The 14,891-nt window shown below is 33.0% G+C and overlaps 5 protein-coding genes across 6 annotated transcripts; 1 reads left to right on the top strand and 4 right to left on the bottom strand.

Moving 5' to 3' along the window:
- Nucleotides 1–353: 353 nt before the first annotated feature.
- On the bottom strand, nt 354–1,683 carry LOC116350340 (poly(U)-specific endoribonuclease homolog). Of its 2 annotated transcripts, none has more exons than XR_004202014.1 (4): nt 1,394–1,442; nt 1,109–1,259; nt 740–945; nt 354–669 (listed from the first exon to the last, which is right to left on the bottom strand). XR_004202014.1 is itself a non-coding variant. In XM_031782106.1 (4 exons), exons 1-4 carry the CDS (start codon nt 1,621–1,623, stop codon nt 650–652), a joined length of 408 nt encoding a protein of 135 aa, XP_031637966.1. In that variant the 5' UTR covers nt 1,624–1,683; the 3' UTR covers nt 354–649. The 2 variants fall into 2 exon arrangements, 1 of the variants encoding a protein (XP_031637966.1); XM_031782106.1 differs by lacking the exon at nt 1,394–1,442 and adding an exon at nt 1,593–1,683.
- A 252-nt stretch (nt 1,684–1,935) lies between these two features.
- LOC116350339 (poly(U)-specific endoribonuclease homolog) lies at nt 1,936–3,306 on the top strand. Its single transcript, XM_031782105.1, has 5 exons — nt 1,936–2,035; nt 2,119–2,239; nt 2,431–2,630; nt 2,700–2,947; nt 3,026–3,306. The coding sequence occupies exons 1-5, from the start codon at nt 1,975–1,977 to the stop codon at nt 3,248–3,250; spliced, it is 855 nt and encodes a 284-aa protein (XP_031637965.1). The 5' UTR covers nt 1,936–1,974; the 3' UTR covers nt 3,251–3,306.
- A 1,459-nt stretch (nt 3,307–4,765) lies between these two features.
- LOC116350338 (mortality factor 4-like protein 1) lies at nt 4,766–8,483 on the bottom strand. The gene is made up of 7 exons (XM_031782104.1): nt 8,367–8,483; nt 7,700–8,271; nt 7,180–7,626; nt 6,983–7,100; nt 6,730–6,833; nt 6,397–6,655; nt 4,766–5,993 (listed from the first exon to the last, which is right to left on the bottom strand). Exons 3-7 carry the CDS (start codon nt 7,205–7,207, stop codon nt 5,420–5,422), a joined length of 1,083 nt encoding a protein of 360 aa, XP_031637964.1. The 5' UTR covers nt 7,208–7,626; nt 7,700–8,271; nt 8,367–8,483; the 3' UTR covers nt 4,766–5,419.
- Nucleotides 8,484–9,837: 1,354 nt separating this feature from the next.
- On the bottom strand, nt 9,838–11,520 carry LOC116350420 (nuA4 complex subunit EAF3 homolog). Its single transcript, XM_031782214.1, has 5 exons — nt 11,322–11,520; nt 11,116–11,233; nt 10,901–10,998; nt 10,586–10,763; nt 9,838–10,510 (listed from the first exon to the last, which is right to left on the bottom strand). Exons 1-5 carry the CDS (start codon nt 11,344–11,346, stop codon nt 9,952–9,954), a joined length of 978 nt encoding a protein of 325 aa, XP_031638074.1. The 5' UTR covers nt 11,347–11,520; the 3' UTR covers nt 9,838–9,951.
- Nucleotides 11,521–11,811: 291 nt separating this feature from the next.
- Nucleotides 11,812–14,453, bottom strand: LOC116350419 (protein MRG1-like). The gene is made up of 10 exons (XM_031782213.1): nt 14,311–14,453; nt 14,131–14,248; nt 13,909–14,033; nt 13,722–13,833; nt 13,562–13,644; nt 13,372–13,504; nt 13,178–13,284; nt 12,624–12,830; nt 12,380–12,518; nt 11,812–12,199 (listed from the first exon to the last, which is right to left on the bottom strand). The coding sequence occupies exons 1-10, from the start codon at nt 14,336–14,338 to the stop codon at nt 12,040–12,042; spliced, it is 1,212 nt and encodes a 403-aa protein (XP_031638073.1). The 5' UTR covers nt 14,339–14,453; the 3' UTR covers nt 11,812–12,039.
- Nucleotides 14,454–14,891: the final 438 nt, after the last annotated feature.

Consider the following 14,891-nt stretch of genomic DNA (forward strand, 5'->3'; position numbering starts at 1 on the left):
AGACAATAAAAAATTATTATTATATCATCCAAAAATTAATATCATTGTTAATGCATACTTTTTTTAGGTAGGTCGACAATGGAATTTGGATAATTCACGTAGGACGTTTATGTCATTTATAAACAGGTGATTTTTGTTGATAATTACTGTTGATTATGATTATTGATGACACGATTTCATTTTGAAAAAATGCACTAAAGTTTGAATTTCGACGAAAAAAAAATGGTTTTTGTCCAATTTTATTTTTGAAGAATACATTAAGTCCACTAAAAGCATGTAAATTGGGAATAGAAAATAGGTACAGTTGTCTGTGTTGAAAAATAAATAAATATTGGAATAGAAAAAATTGCATATCAAATTAAATCATGTTTTTTATAGATTTTTTGTATTTATGTTTAGAATTATTTTTGTGTCCTCTAAAAATCGGGATAAGCGGTAATTAACGTTCGCTCCTTATTGGGTATAATAAAGTATCCTTTGTAATCCAATTCATTTTGGCTATTTTGTTCTTGATCGTAGTAGTAAATCCAATTATGAAGTCCGGTGACTTCGTTCTTTTTCACAATTTCCTTCATGAAAACATGCTTAAAACCACAACTTGCAAACATCACATTCCGTTCGCGTGGAAAAAGTGTAAACCAATTTTTTTTTAAATAATTTCCTCTGATCCTTGATATTAAAAATCATAGAATTTGAAATTAATAAAGATTTCTTATAAAAATAAATAAATAATAACCACCTTCTTTATGGAGAAAATTCATGGCGATTTGCATAACTGGTGTATCTATAATTTTGCTTAGAAAATCATTTTCTTTCAAGAAATCGTTAAGCGTTAACGTTTTATCAATTGAGAAATGAGTTTGATCGTATTTATTGAAAAGTTCCCGAATACTAACAACAGTGGGTATTTCGGACAGCACAGTGTTGTTCACGTACGTAAAGAGTCTAGGTTAAGAGCATAGAATAAATAAATTAAACGGAATTATCTTTCGCTAGATCACAAGTTCCCGAACCAACGACTCGATTTTGGCGACAACTATTCAATTCAGGGACTCATACCTTCTTTACTCATATTTAAATGCAAAAATATCACAAAAAACTCTCTTACGGTTTTGGAGCGGCATCTTCTGTAGAATATTGTTTGTTTTTTCCTTGAAGATTAACAGTGATATCTTCGAAAATATTTGGTGTACTTGCTTCGAAAAGGCGCTCAGAAAGTTTTAAAACTTCCAAATCTTTTTCATCTGTAAGTGAAAGCTCTGGAAATTCAAAATAAAAAAAAATCGATTTCAAAATTTTGATGACGAAAAATGTTGAATTTATGAACAAATGAACTAGCTTGACACTGAGCTATAATTGAACAAGTTAGCGCGAGTTATAATTTTAAGTGAACCATTTTCTCAGCGATGGAAAAACCCAGAATGACAACGATACAATTCAATTGAACAAAAATCGACGAACGAACCCAAAAACAATACAACTGTGCTTGTATGTATGTCAAAAAGAATTATATTTAACAAGAAAATATTATTATTTCTAGCAGATGTTTTCAATTTTTTCTTATAAATTTGTAATATAAACATCGTCATTACTACACTGAAAAATCCTATTATTATTTGACATTGCACTTGTTGTTTATTTAATTAATTAAGGAGTTCTGAATGTAACAAAGTTATCTGTTATTATGATTCTTTTTATTATTGTAAGGAATCCCGTTGATGTGCTTTAGGCAGACATCAAAAAATACTTGTTATTATCCATGGGTTTTTTGTCATTTATTCAAGAAAGCATGCTATTCGTCATCTCAAATTATTTCCAAATTCTTCTTCTTTTTTTATATTTGCTTGTTATAATTCTTTCTGACGTACACACAAGCAAAATTGTATTGTAATTGTTTTTGGGTTCGTTTTTCCATTTATGTTCAATTGAATTGTATCGTTGTCGTTCATTCTGCGTTTTTCTATCGTTGAGAAAATGTCGCACTTAAACTTATTACTCGTGTCAATTTGTTCAATTATAGCTCAGTGTCAAGCCAGTAAGTCAAGTAGTTAAATCTGATCATGAATTAAATAGTTTTTTGTTTTCGAAATTTTGAAATTAATTTTCCAATGTTTTCAGTTCCAGATGAACTTTCTGAGCGCCTTTTCGAAGCAAGTACACCAAATATTTTCGAAGACATCACTGTTAATCTTCAAGGAAGAACCAATCAATATCTCACAGACGATAACGCTCCAAAACCGTAAGAGAGTTTTTTGTGATATTTTTTCATTTAAAAATGAATAAAGATTGTATGAGTCCCTGGATGGAATAGTTATTGTCGTCAAAATCGAGCCGTTGGTTCGGGAACTTGTGTTCTCTTCTAATTGATGACTACCTTAGATCTTTGATCTAGCGAAAGATAATTCCGTTTAATTTATTTATTCAATCTAGACTCTTTACGCACGTCAACAACACCGTGCTGTCCAAAGTTCCCACTATTGTTAGAATTCGGGAACTTTTCAAAAAATACGATCGAACCCAATTCCTAATTGATAGAACGCCCAACGATTTCGTGAAAGAAAATAATTTTCTAAACAAAATTATAGATACACCAGTTATGCAAATCGCCATGAATTTTCTCCATAAAGAAGGTGGTTATTATTTATTTATTTTTATAAGAAATCTTTATTAATTTCAAATTCTATGATTTTTAATATCAGGTATTATTCAATCAATGGACGCCAAGGATCAGAGACAATTATTAAAAACAATTTGGTTTAAAAATTTTCCACGCGAACGGAATGTGATGTTTGCAAGTTGTGGTTTTAAGCATGTTTTCATGAAGGAAATTGTGAAAAAGAACGAAATCACTGGACTTCATAATTGGATTTACTACTACGATCAAGAAAGAGATAGCCAAAATGAATTGGATTACAAAGGATACTTTAAATCAATATCACTCGGAAATGTAAACACAAATTATCTACAAATTATTAATATTAATAAGACTTTTTCATTGAAATAATTTAATTTATTTTCTCTGTAGAAAGCACAAATTCTTAAATATCGTGTTCGTTATAAGGATGTCCCCAAACCAGTTAATACAATGTTTATTGGCACGCTACCCGAATTTGAAATGGCATTGTACACAGTTTGTCATCAATTGAAGAAATTATTTTGCGATGTTTCACTGGCCGGACAGAAATTTAGGATCACTATTCTTAGACACTATAAGGAACAAACGATTATTTCCGCTTTTCCAGATTTTTAGAGAACACAAAAATAAATCTAATCATAAATAACAAAAAATTTATAAAAAAAACATGATTTAATTTAATATGCAATTTTTTCTATCAACTACTTTTCAACACAGATCACTGTACCTATTTTATATTGACAATTTACATACTTTTATAAAATACTATAGTAGACTTAAAGTATTTTTAAAAAATAAAATTGGACAAAAACAATTTTTTGTTGTCGAAATTCAAACTTTAGTGCATTTTTCAAAATGAAATCGTGTCATCCCATTGATCTTTAGAGGCTCCATATACAATAATCATAATCAACAGTAATTATTAAAAAAAAAACAGCTGCGTATAAATGACGTAAGCGTTGTACGTCAACTATCCAAATTCCATTGTCGACCTACCAAAAAAAAAAAACGTGATGTATGAATAATGATATACATGTTTGATTCATCAAATGACGATAGCATTGGCTAAGACACACTCTCTAAATAAGCTCTTTTTATATGCAATTTTTAATGATGATAATCTTGACAAATGACATCTATTTTTGTGCAGAATAAAAACTGTAGGTCGCCTTCCATTTTTCGGCCAACTCCACCAATTTCTAACGGCTCCTCTAACTCTTGCAGAATTACTAAAAAATAATGTAAATTGATTTTTAGATTGCAAATCACGTTTTAGTTGAATTTTTTTCAATATGGAATTTTTCTATGTAATTTTTTTAAATTCTCTTCTATTGAGTAAAAATAATCAAATTTTCTAAAAAATTAAAATTTCATTTACAAAAAAAAGAATCGTTGAATATGAATGATTTTAAAAATAAAGAAACATAAAAAGTATACGACCGCGATTATACCGAATTTAATTTTGTCATTAATGACTCAAAAAATATGGAACATATTAATTAATTGTCAATATTTTGTTCACTAAAACAAAAATAAATTTTTGTGAGTCAGAGATTATGAAAATCATTATTCAATTAGAATTATGAAGATCATTAAAAATGGACCGTTCATATAAAAACAAATACTGAAAGTACTTAAATCCCAAACGATACTGACTCCATTAGGCCGGTTTTTCTTTGCTGCAATTCATTAAATAAAACTCTGGAAAATCCACGAATTACAACCAACATATTCCCTCATTTGAAAATTGGTCATACCTAGATTAAAATGAAAAAATAAAAAAAATATTTTGATTAAAAATTGTAATGAGCAATTTGTGTTGTAGCTTCTGAAAAGGTGAAAAAAAAAACATCAACAAATTGAAATATCGAATTTTTAAAAATTACCCTTCCCAGCCCAAGAGTAATACAGAAAAGTTAAAAAAAAATGCCATAAAGTTACATTTTTGCACGTTATTCTTTATTTTGGTTTTGGTTGTGTGTGTATGTGTGTTTTGATTGGATTTGCATATTCAATTTTTCATAATAATTATTTTTCATAAACATTATTTCACAACAAAATGGCGCTAATAAAATTGTTGGTAATTATTAATTCACCCTTTTTTGGGTGAGTCTAATGTGTGTTTGTGTATGTGTATGTCTGATTTAGTTTATTGCTAATAATCCAAAAAAATAAAACAATTTTCATAGCTAAATTTAACGATATCATTGTTGTTTGGATTTGTGTGCCCATGTTTGGAATCGTCTGTTCTATAACCTAGCATTGATTATTGATATATTGTATGTTGGCCCGTCAATCGAGCGATAGGTAGGTTGAAAACCTGTAAATTTGTTAAGTTTTCTAATTGTTTTTTTCTTCTTCTCGGGATTTCATTCATTATCGTCAATGTTTTAAATTCTAGCTAACGGCACAATTTGTCAAAAAAAGACGACTGACATGATGGTACCTAAAAATAGTCGCTTGCATACATCTTTCTCCATATTAGCAACAATTATGTTTTTTTTTTTCAAATGACCGTAAAAACGGAGGTGCAATTCGATAATGTATTACCGCCAAGCGGACGATTGGTAATAAAAAAAAAACAATTTCGTTTAAAAATGGATATAATAAAGCAATGGTCGCTACAATGTTCGTATATAACTGATTCAAAAAAACAATCTCCGTTTAAGAGAAAAAGGTCCCAAAGAGTAATGGAAAAAGAAGAGTACAACTTAAATACTATGCTTAAGATCTATGAATCGAAGGAGTCTGCGCGTGCTCAAATACAGCGTTGTTGTTGTTTATTTATTGTGCCTTTCGTGAGTATTCTGGTGTGACATTCACAAAATGTTGCATACTAAAATAGATGCTGATATTTTTTACCAGATACTTTAGGAAGTCTTGCACATGTTGCATCAAACTGTTTATGTCTTTTTCACCAAGTGCTGTGTATGCAAGCACCGACCCAAGGCGTACAAATAAACGCAACAAATGAAATGAACCATAGAGTTCGGCCATCGGTGTGTCCGGATACTCTTTTAGAATGTCAGCATATTGTGGTCGTTCCGATTTGTAGAGTAATTGTGAGCCAAGCATTACATTGAAATATGATACCAAACCGTACATGACATCGATGACAGCCGCTTCTTTGCCTTGATTATTTGATTTGTTCGATTTTTTCATTTGAATGTACGAATCGATGATGTCTTTGACCGTTTTTTTGGCCGGAATTTCCAACAATTTGTGTTGCCGATTGATTGCGTCCCAATCATCGACTAACCACGGCTTCAGCTCTTCGGGGATTTTTATTTTTACCTCTGTTTTTGTGAGGAACGTATCCTCAGTCTCAATGCTCTGGTCAGTGAGCCGCTTTTTATTCCTAAAGGGTGAGAGATAGAGGTCAATTAGTTGTAAAACTACAGGAAGATTGAGAATTTGCTGAAAAAAAGCTTAATTGAAGACTGAATGCTTCAGCTACCGAGAATTTTGACTCAATCTTCTCAGTAGCAGTTTTAATGTAAGTGATTGTTCAAAATTACAAAGAATCCTTTGTCAGAACTGTTATTGGCCGGTTGGACGTGCGGATACTTCTTTATAGGCAGTACCTATAAGGTTCTGCTCTTTTGCTTTTCCGCACACTAGGTGTGGGAAAGGAATTTTCTATTCAAGTGCGGCAGTTGAAAAATTATATGGCACTTCTTCCTCCAACCTTTACATGTGGTTTTCTAAAGAAAATCAATCATAAAAGTTGGCCATTCACCATTGGTCGTGCCTATACTTACTTTGGTCCCTCATCTCGACTGTCCCGTTCGGATCCGCCACGTTTTATTTCACGCGTTGCATTTTGTTCTTGATTCGGTGTACTAGCGACCGATGTGGCTGATGCCGGTTTCGGTGCACCTCGGCTTCGTGATGTCGACGATGTGTTCAATGGTGTCGTTGACGCCTTATCAACCGGTGTCACCTCTTTCGACGGTGTTGATGCACGTGAATCACTGTCTTTGCCCGATGCATCTGGCTTCTTTGGCTTTGATGCTGTGACTATACATTGCAAAACAAAAAAAAATTATTTTTGGCTCCACACCATGACATACATTCCCAGTGAAAATGATTACCTTTCTTATTCTTAGAACTATATTGTTTTGACAGATCTTTTTGTCTCTGTACATTGGATTCATTGAATTTAAGAACACGATTTTCGGTTACCCATTCGTCCCAGCTGTCGATATACAAAATAAAATCGATTAATTTATGAACATCGTGATAAAATTTGAACGTGTCAACACGTTTACTGTCAAATGTATGATTTTGTCACGACCAATGAATTTATTTGATTGTTAATCTCGACGATTGTGCAGTTGAACTTACTTTTTGTTCCATCCGGCATAGTGTATAAAATATTTGACTTGTTTATCCTTGGCAATACTACTTTTCAATGCTTTGGCTTCATATAACAGTGGACCATGGAAACAAAGCACCTTTTCACCTATACAAACGATCGGAAAATAGAAAAAATTCATTTTATTGACTCTGGCTTTGGTTTACTCGAGTTTAAGAGTGCTTACCGTCGGCAAACTTCGGCTTCGGCGGCATTTTGGATGTAATTGTTGCGGTTTTTATGAGACTTTGCTGTGTATACAGAACCTACAGTGCCAAATCTCGATATTCACTTGATACAGAATGCACACTGCGACTAGTTCGATATGATTTTGTAAATTCTCTTAAAATTGGACAAACACAAGTCAAATGTACGCACTATTGAAATTATTTCTAGTACTGGAGACAAAAAAATCAAACGAAAAAACAGAAAAATGTCGTCCAATTCTATAATGCAACACGCAAACCGGAGTGGACACAGAAAATTATGAGTTATTTTTTTTTCATTGGCGAACTGTCAAAATGTTATAGAACAATGCAATACATTCACAATGGTGGTGGGTATTCAACACAAATATACAACCATCAATACACCGGCGTCAGGGTTGGACTATTGTCAACGGTGTGGTGAATTTCTACATTGAGTATGACAAAAAAAACGTTAAATTAATATATGATTTCTGGTGCAAAAGATAATAATTTAATTACATTGAAAAATGAATTCCATTTTATGCGACTTTTTCAGGATTTTACCAGCAAAATATTTGATTAAGACCACATTTTTTATTTTTTTGTGTATCTTTCGTCTGTTCATATTAATTCCATACAAGGGAATTAAGGTGTTAAGGCATTTGTATAAGTGATAAAGCGTTTCTGTGTCTATATATTTAGACAACATGACGGTAAATACGAAAAAACCAAATTCTCAATTAAGTTTGTCGATGTTTATCACAATTTCCTTTTTGCTCGTCAAACATTTACGCCAAAATGTAAAAATTTGAATTAGATATCATTTCGTCGATGAAACCTATACTACTCTCGGTACTTTCTGTGGTGATGTAGACAGTTCTAACTTGTCAGTTGTATCCATTTTTCTGGTCGGTGATGGTGTGATTTATTGAAACTTACAATCAGTCTGCATATCAAATATAGACTTTTGATATGTGCGTCCAAATAAAGTTGAATATTCACGTTCTTCATTAGTTTTGGAACATGCCAGTTCCTTGTCCAAATTTCAGACTCTAAAAATGCGTCATTAAAATGCGATCCATTCATTCCATCTTAAGAATTGAAAAAAAAGAAAAAAGAAACATGATGTTGAAAACTATTGTCTTCAATTGTCAAACGTAATCACGTGAGTAACGGTCTTACTTACACTTTGCTCCATCCAGTATGATGATATATCTATTTCAATTGCTTTTGAAATGTTGTCCTTTTAGTATTTCTGCTTCGAAATCATCGCAATAAATCTTTGGAATCACACCAGAAATTGTTCACCTAAAACAAATGATTGCCAAAAAACCAAGCATTTCATTTCATTTTGAAGCAGAAAATAACTGAAAAATATCATGCCCAAACTAGGGGTTCGAAAAAATAGTAGTCAAAAAAATCCATACCGTCAAATCCATACCGGCTTCTATGGATATGCGCTTTCATTTGTTTTCAAGTGTAAACGGTCTCTGGTCACCCACTCGTCCCACCTGGAAATAGGAAAACATAGCATCAATCGTTACTTGTTGAGTAATTGGATATTTTTTCATAAAATCCATTTTAAAGTCATAAGGCATTGTCATTTATTTACTTACATTGTACTCCATCCACTGTAATGTATCTTGTACCTAAGGGGAGAATCATAAAAGAAAAGAATTAATTTAAAATAATCGACAAATAATCGCAAACATATAATGAAAAAATTGTCTTGTACCATTTCCGTCCACTTTCACTAGTTCGAGTTTCAATAATTTTGGTTTCGTATAATGATTTTTCGTAGTAACAAAGAATGTTATAACCTAATAATCCATAAAAATTACTCGATGAATGAGAAAAATCGAATAAATGAATGGAATAAAAAAATGCTCACCATTACGCAATTTTAGGTCGATCTCTACATTTGAAGTATCATCCAGTAATAACTGTTGTAAACTCTCTTCCGTCAGCCACTCGTCAAATCTATGAATAGAAAATGATTGCAAAACATTTATGCCAAATAAAAGTGACTCCTCAACAGGAGTCAATAGGTGTCGTCGATTGATACTTACCTATCGCTCCATCCGATGTAGTGAACGAAATATTCGATTTCTTCACCGATTTGATAACCGCTGTTCTGCAATATTGTTGCCTCATACCACGCTGCGCCATCGTAGGCTAAAACTGTTTCACCTGAAAATGTATAAAAATAGATGAAAATCGGATCAAATGAAATCAAACCGAAATTTCAACCAATTACCATTTGCAAATTTTAATTCTGGCATGTTGGTAATTTAAATTGCTGTTCAAATATAAATTTCACTCAAACTGTTATAGTTACGCTCGAATAGCGATGGTTTCTTTTTTGTTTGATCAAAACAATATCTAATTTGAAAATAGAAGACGGTCGTATAGTGATATGCTAAGAGAAAACTGTTACTTTTTTCCCTCTCTTCAGCGAAGTGTCAAAATACACACAGTGCAATATATGTTCAGTGCAAAACAACAACAATATACATAACCAACAACGACACCGGCAGCAGAAATGCAGCAGGGTTGACCACTTTGTCAGTTCGCAAAACAAGCAGTATGGTGAGAATTCAATTCGGGTGTTCAAGAAAAATCGTTGGGGAAAAATGTGTTGATTTTTTTTTTAAATAAACTTTATTTGAATTAAGAGGTGATTTTATTCAGATTTGATTTGATTTTTGATGAAAAAATGTCTAAACAAGTAGATGTTGCTCAAATAGCAACGGTCACATTAATTTCCCTGCCTAAATTAATTTTGATCTTCGTGTATGCTCTGGTGTACGATTAACAAATTGATCCATGCTAAAATATTTGCCGATATGTTCAATTAAATACTTGAAAAAATCTTGAATATGTTCCAACAGACATTGGATATCTTTTTGATCGAGTGGTGCGCGAGCCAGTAGAAATCCAAGCGGTACAAATAAACGTAACAAATGGAATGATCCATAGAGTTCGGCCAACGGTTTATCTGGGTACTTTTTCCGGATCTCAGCGTATTGGGATCGTTCTTGTCTATTCAGCAATTGCGGTCCAAGCATTACATTGAAATATGATACCAAACCGTACATCACATCCAAAAATACCGGTTCTCTCGTTGAACAAAACGACGATGATGACTTTTTGTCACGAACGTATGAATCGATTATTCCTTTGACGGTCTCTTTGGCCGGAATTTCCAAAAGTTTCTTTTTTCGGCTAATTGCATACCAATCTTCTACGAGCCATACCTTTAACTCTTCGGGAATTGGGATTTTTATATGTGACTGTTGCGTTATATTCGCCCATGAATCTGGAATTTTTCTTCTCGATGGAAAAGTGACAGAAATTTTGGATTTTATTAATTTGGTATTTGACAATTGCTGATATTTCAATTACCTTGGTTCCATGTCTCCGGAGCTGTCTCGTTTTCTCTTCCGTGTATTGGCGGGTGGTGTTGATTTCGATGGTCGGCCACGTTTTCGAATTGTCAATGTGTTGGCCAGAGTACTGGATAAACTAATTGGCGGTTTTGTGCTTATTACAGTCGCTTTCGGTTTGCCCTTTGGCTTTGACACTGCAATTTAGTTTAGATGTGATTAAATTTCATTTGGTTTCACACAAAATAATTATGCATGTGATATAAAAACGTGCCTTATAATAAAAATGTGACCATGGTCACATCATTTACTACGGTATTATAAAGAAAATCACCTTTTTTGTTCTTCTTGATTTTTGTATTATGGATTAAGCTCAATTCGTCACTGTATTTGAGTATACGTCCTTCGGTATCAGCGACCCATTCATCCCAGCTGATAGAAAGAGAAAAGACAAAATTATTCAAGCGAAAATGTGCAAGCACGTCATCGTGTAAGCAAAGCACATTGTGTCGGTTGTTCAAGCAAAATGCGTCAATGATTAACACCAACCCTTTATTCCAGCCGTCGTAATGTATGAAATATTTCATTGGGCCATCGTGGGCATATTTTGCCTTCAACACCTTGGCTTCGTACAACTGTTCTCCGTGGTAACAAAGCACCCGTTCACCTGAAAAGTCCATAACAAATTCTCACAGTCATGCCATTTCCAGATTTTTGCATATCAATCAATGAAATAAAATCGTTGAGGCGCATACCGTCTTTAAACTTTGCTTCTGCCATCGTCGGTTGTTGCTTTTATTCTCTTCTCGCGCTGATTTCAACGTGATTCGTTATTGTTCTCCGATGGTTTTTTTTCTTACTCAGAACGGGACAATGTCTAATTTGAAACTGTAACACGTAAAGTCGGCATGTACACAAAAGAGTGTTTCCCTCCAATTGGTGAATTGTCATTGAATGTTGTTGCACGTACGTTGATTGGTGAGTATACAATGCACACAACCGTCGACCCCGGCACAAGGGTTGGACAATTCTCAACTCACAGTCGTGTGGGGAATTTCCCCGCTTTTTTTAAAACTTTATTTCAAATTAAGAGAAGTGTGTATTCATTACATAAATAGCTTTGTATTTTTATTATATTGTTTTATGCATAATGGTAACGGATTTGAAAATAAATTCGATTTATCACAATTCGTTTATCTCTTTTCGAAATTTGTGTTTAAAAACAAAATAATGTAAAGTCCATAGTTTCTATTTTTAGAGTACGTTAGCACTTTTTACCGCTTTTCGCATAATTTCCAATTTATCTCCATGCCAAGTTGGCTCTAGAGTGGCATTTTCAATTTACAATCGTGTGGCTAATTTCATCACATTCGTCAATTTTTTCTTAAATTACGTTAATTAAATTTTCTCGCTTTTTTCTCTTCTGAAAAAAAGTTCAGTGAAAATATCGATTTGCTTCTGTCGAAGAAATTTTTACAAATTTTCAAAATATTCGGTGATGTCACGGACCGAAATCTCAACTAGTTGATTACTTTCATCGCCGAATGATATCATCTCTTCAGGAATTTCGATATATTTATCTGTCTGCGTCAAAATTGAATCGTTCATTGAATCAATTGATCGTCTTTTGTTCCTGTGTGGAAGAAAAATTGAATTGTATCTTACTCCTATGTAAAAAATGGTAAATATTTTTTTTAAAATTTTTGTCAAAGAATTTTAGAAGGCGAAAAACATATCTCTCTTGATCATATTCAAATAATTGATAGTATTTTCATATTTGATCGAAGTGTTTAATCAAATCTTGACCACATACTTTGGTTCCCTCAGTGTGACGTTTTCTTTTCGCATCAATTTGGGTGAAAGATTATTATTGGTGTACAATGCTGATTTTGAATTTGCACGGGTACGTCTTTGTGGTGTCGCCGGTGTCTTCAATGCATCTGCCTCTGATACTACAGTAAAATAATTTTAGTTAATTGATTTCCAATTATATTTGTTTTTGTACCAAGTATTCTAACCGATTATATGTAGTTGGTGGCTATAAGTTGTTATATTACCTTTTTCAATCCGTTTGCAACCTTTTAGAATATTCAATTCTTCGTGATGGCTATTCAATTCGGATTTGTCGCGTTTAACCCTCAGTGTGACGTTTCCTTTTCGCATCAATTTGGTTGAAAGATTATTATTGGTGTCACATGCTGATTTTGGCGCATGGCCACGTCTTTTTGGTGTGGCCGGTGTCTTTATTGCATCTGTCTCTGATTCTACATTAAAAAAATTTCAGTTGATTGATTTTCAATAATATTTTACCAAATATTGTGCCAACTTTATTCTTTTTAGCTGTACTGTTCAGGCCAGATGACGTCAAATAAGTACAATTTTATTTTGTGACATTCATTCTAGCATTTATTGAATACAGTTTCACTTTGCAACCAAATATATAGCTGACCAGATCAATATGTGAACCGGCTAGAATATTCGTGACCTCAAGTGTCAAAACAAAGCTACAACATGTCCATACATTTTTTATATGTTATCTTGAGCTCACGAATATTCTAAACGATTCGAATATAGACAATATGTACTTGGTGGCTATAAGTTGTTATCTTACCTTTTTTAATCCTTTTGCAACCATTGATTATATTCAATTCTTCTTGTTTTTGTACATTTTCATCGGTGATTTTTAATAAACGGTCTTCAGAAACCCATTCATCCCAACTGTGCATAGAGAAAGAGAAGAATTCAGTATTTCACTGGTTTTTGAAATAATCAAAAGGTTGCACACATGAGGAGTGTAAAGTGTACCTTTTCCGCCATCCAATATAATGTATTGAATATTTGAACTGTTTACTCTTATCGACGGTGCCTTTAAAATGGCCACATTCCATTATTGTGGCCCAGTACAAAAATGGTTCGAAATGACATAAGACCTGTTCACCTGAGAATTTGGAAAAATTTAGCATTATTTTACTGAATGACCAAATGAGGTGCCCACCGTTTTGAAACATTTGCTCTGGTCGTTTCGGTACATCTTCGCAGAATCTTAGTAACCGATCCTCAGTAACCCATTCGTCGTAACTACGGTATAGAGAAGAGAAAAGAACGCAATTTTTTAATAAATGATTAGCTCCACACTACTCAACTCTTCCACTTACTTTTGCTGTACATAACTTATAAAATATTGGACGTGCTCGTTAAAAGAGTATTCTAATATTTTGGACTCGCACCATCCGTTCAGGTAATTGTCAAAACACAGAACTCTTTCGCCTGAAAATGTCATTAGATCGACCGAGCCACCAATTGAAATGAATAAGTCAAAGAAATCAATCAAAAAGTGTTTACCATATGAAAATTTCGATTCCATTTGTCTAAGATCCGTATGTTTCGGATATTTGACGACTAGTTGCTTTTCAGTGGCCCAAACTGCTTTCGAGGCTCGGAGTACATCATTAGATAACCAATTCAATCTTATTTTAAGAAAAGAGAAACAAATATTTATGATGATGGCCACTGTCGCGTCAACCAAAACAGTAGAGTCAACCATAATTGGTGGAATGTACATACTTTTGTAGTTCCTCATCCACATCAAGTACCAAATATTTGATTTGATCATCATTGAAAAGTCGACTCCTCAGTACTTTGGCTTCAAACTTTTGGCGTAAAGAACATGTTACAATATCACCTGAAAATCAGCAATTGGAATGTTACAAAATGATTACCAATTGGAATATTACAATCAATTACCTTTCAGAAACTTTGGCTTCAATATCATTTTAACACTTGTTTTTTCCTTCTGTTATGATTTTTACTCTCTATTCAATGATATTTTCGCGATTTGACAACGCTTTTGTTATTGCAATTCAATAGAACTCGATCAATCAAAACACCGGAATGTAGTGAAGAAAAAAAAAAACAAAAAACCGCACAACGAACAACACCGACAGTAGGGTTGACCACCACATTTGTGTGGTGAATTTCCCCACCTTCAAAGAGAATTTATCAAACATTCGAAAAATGCGTTAATTTGGGAGAATTAAAGAGGGGTTTTCTGTGTTAAAGAAGAAATTACATTTTCATATGATTTTTTTAACCGAAAGATATTTGAAAACATTGTGTCCATGCAAAAAAAGACCAAACAAAATCTTTGGAAATAAAAAAACCTATCCGAATGGTTAAAGGATATTTAACGCAAAAAACATAAGTTTTAATCCGGCGGTTTCTCTCATACCGTCAAATAATAGAAAATATGTTTAAAGGCGATTTATTTAAAAGTTCTGTTGCCAACTTCAGTGCAGTACGGAGTTGATGGTGTGTTGTCACCGCTA

The sequence above is a fragment of the Contarinia nasturtii genome, unplaced genomic scaffold (genome assembly GCF_009176525.2).
Source record: "Contarinia nasturtii isolate CC-2019 unplaced genomic scaffold, AAFC_CNas_1.1 Cnas_scaffold_4084, whole genome shotgun sequence".
Lineage (NCBI taxonomy): Eukaryota > Metazoa > Arthropoda > Insecta > Diptera > Cecidomyiidae > Contarinia > Contarinia nasturtii.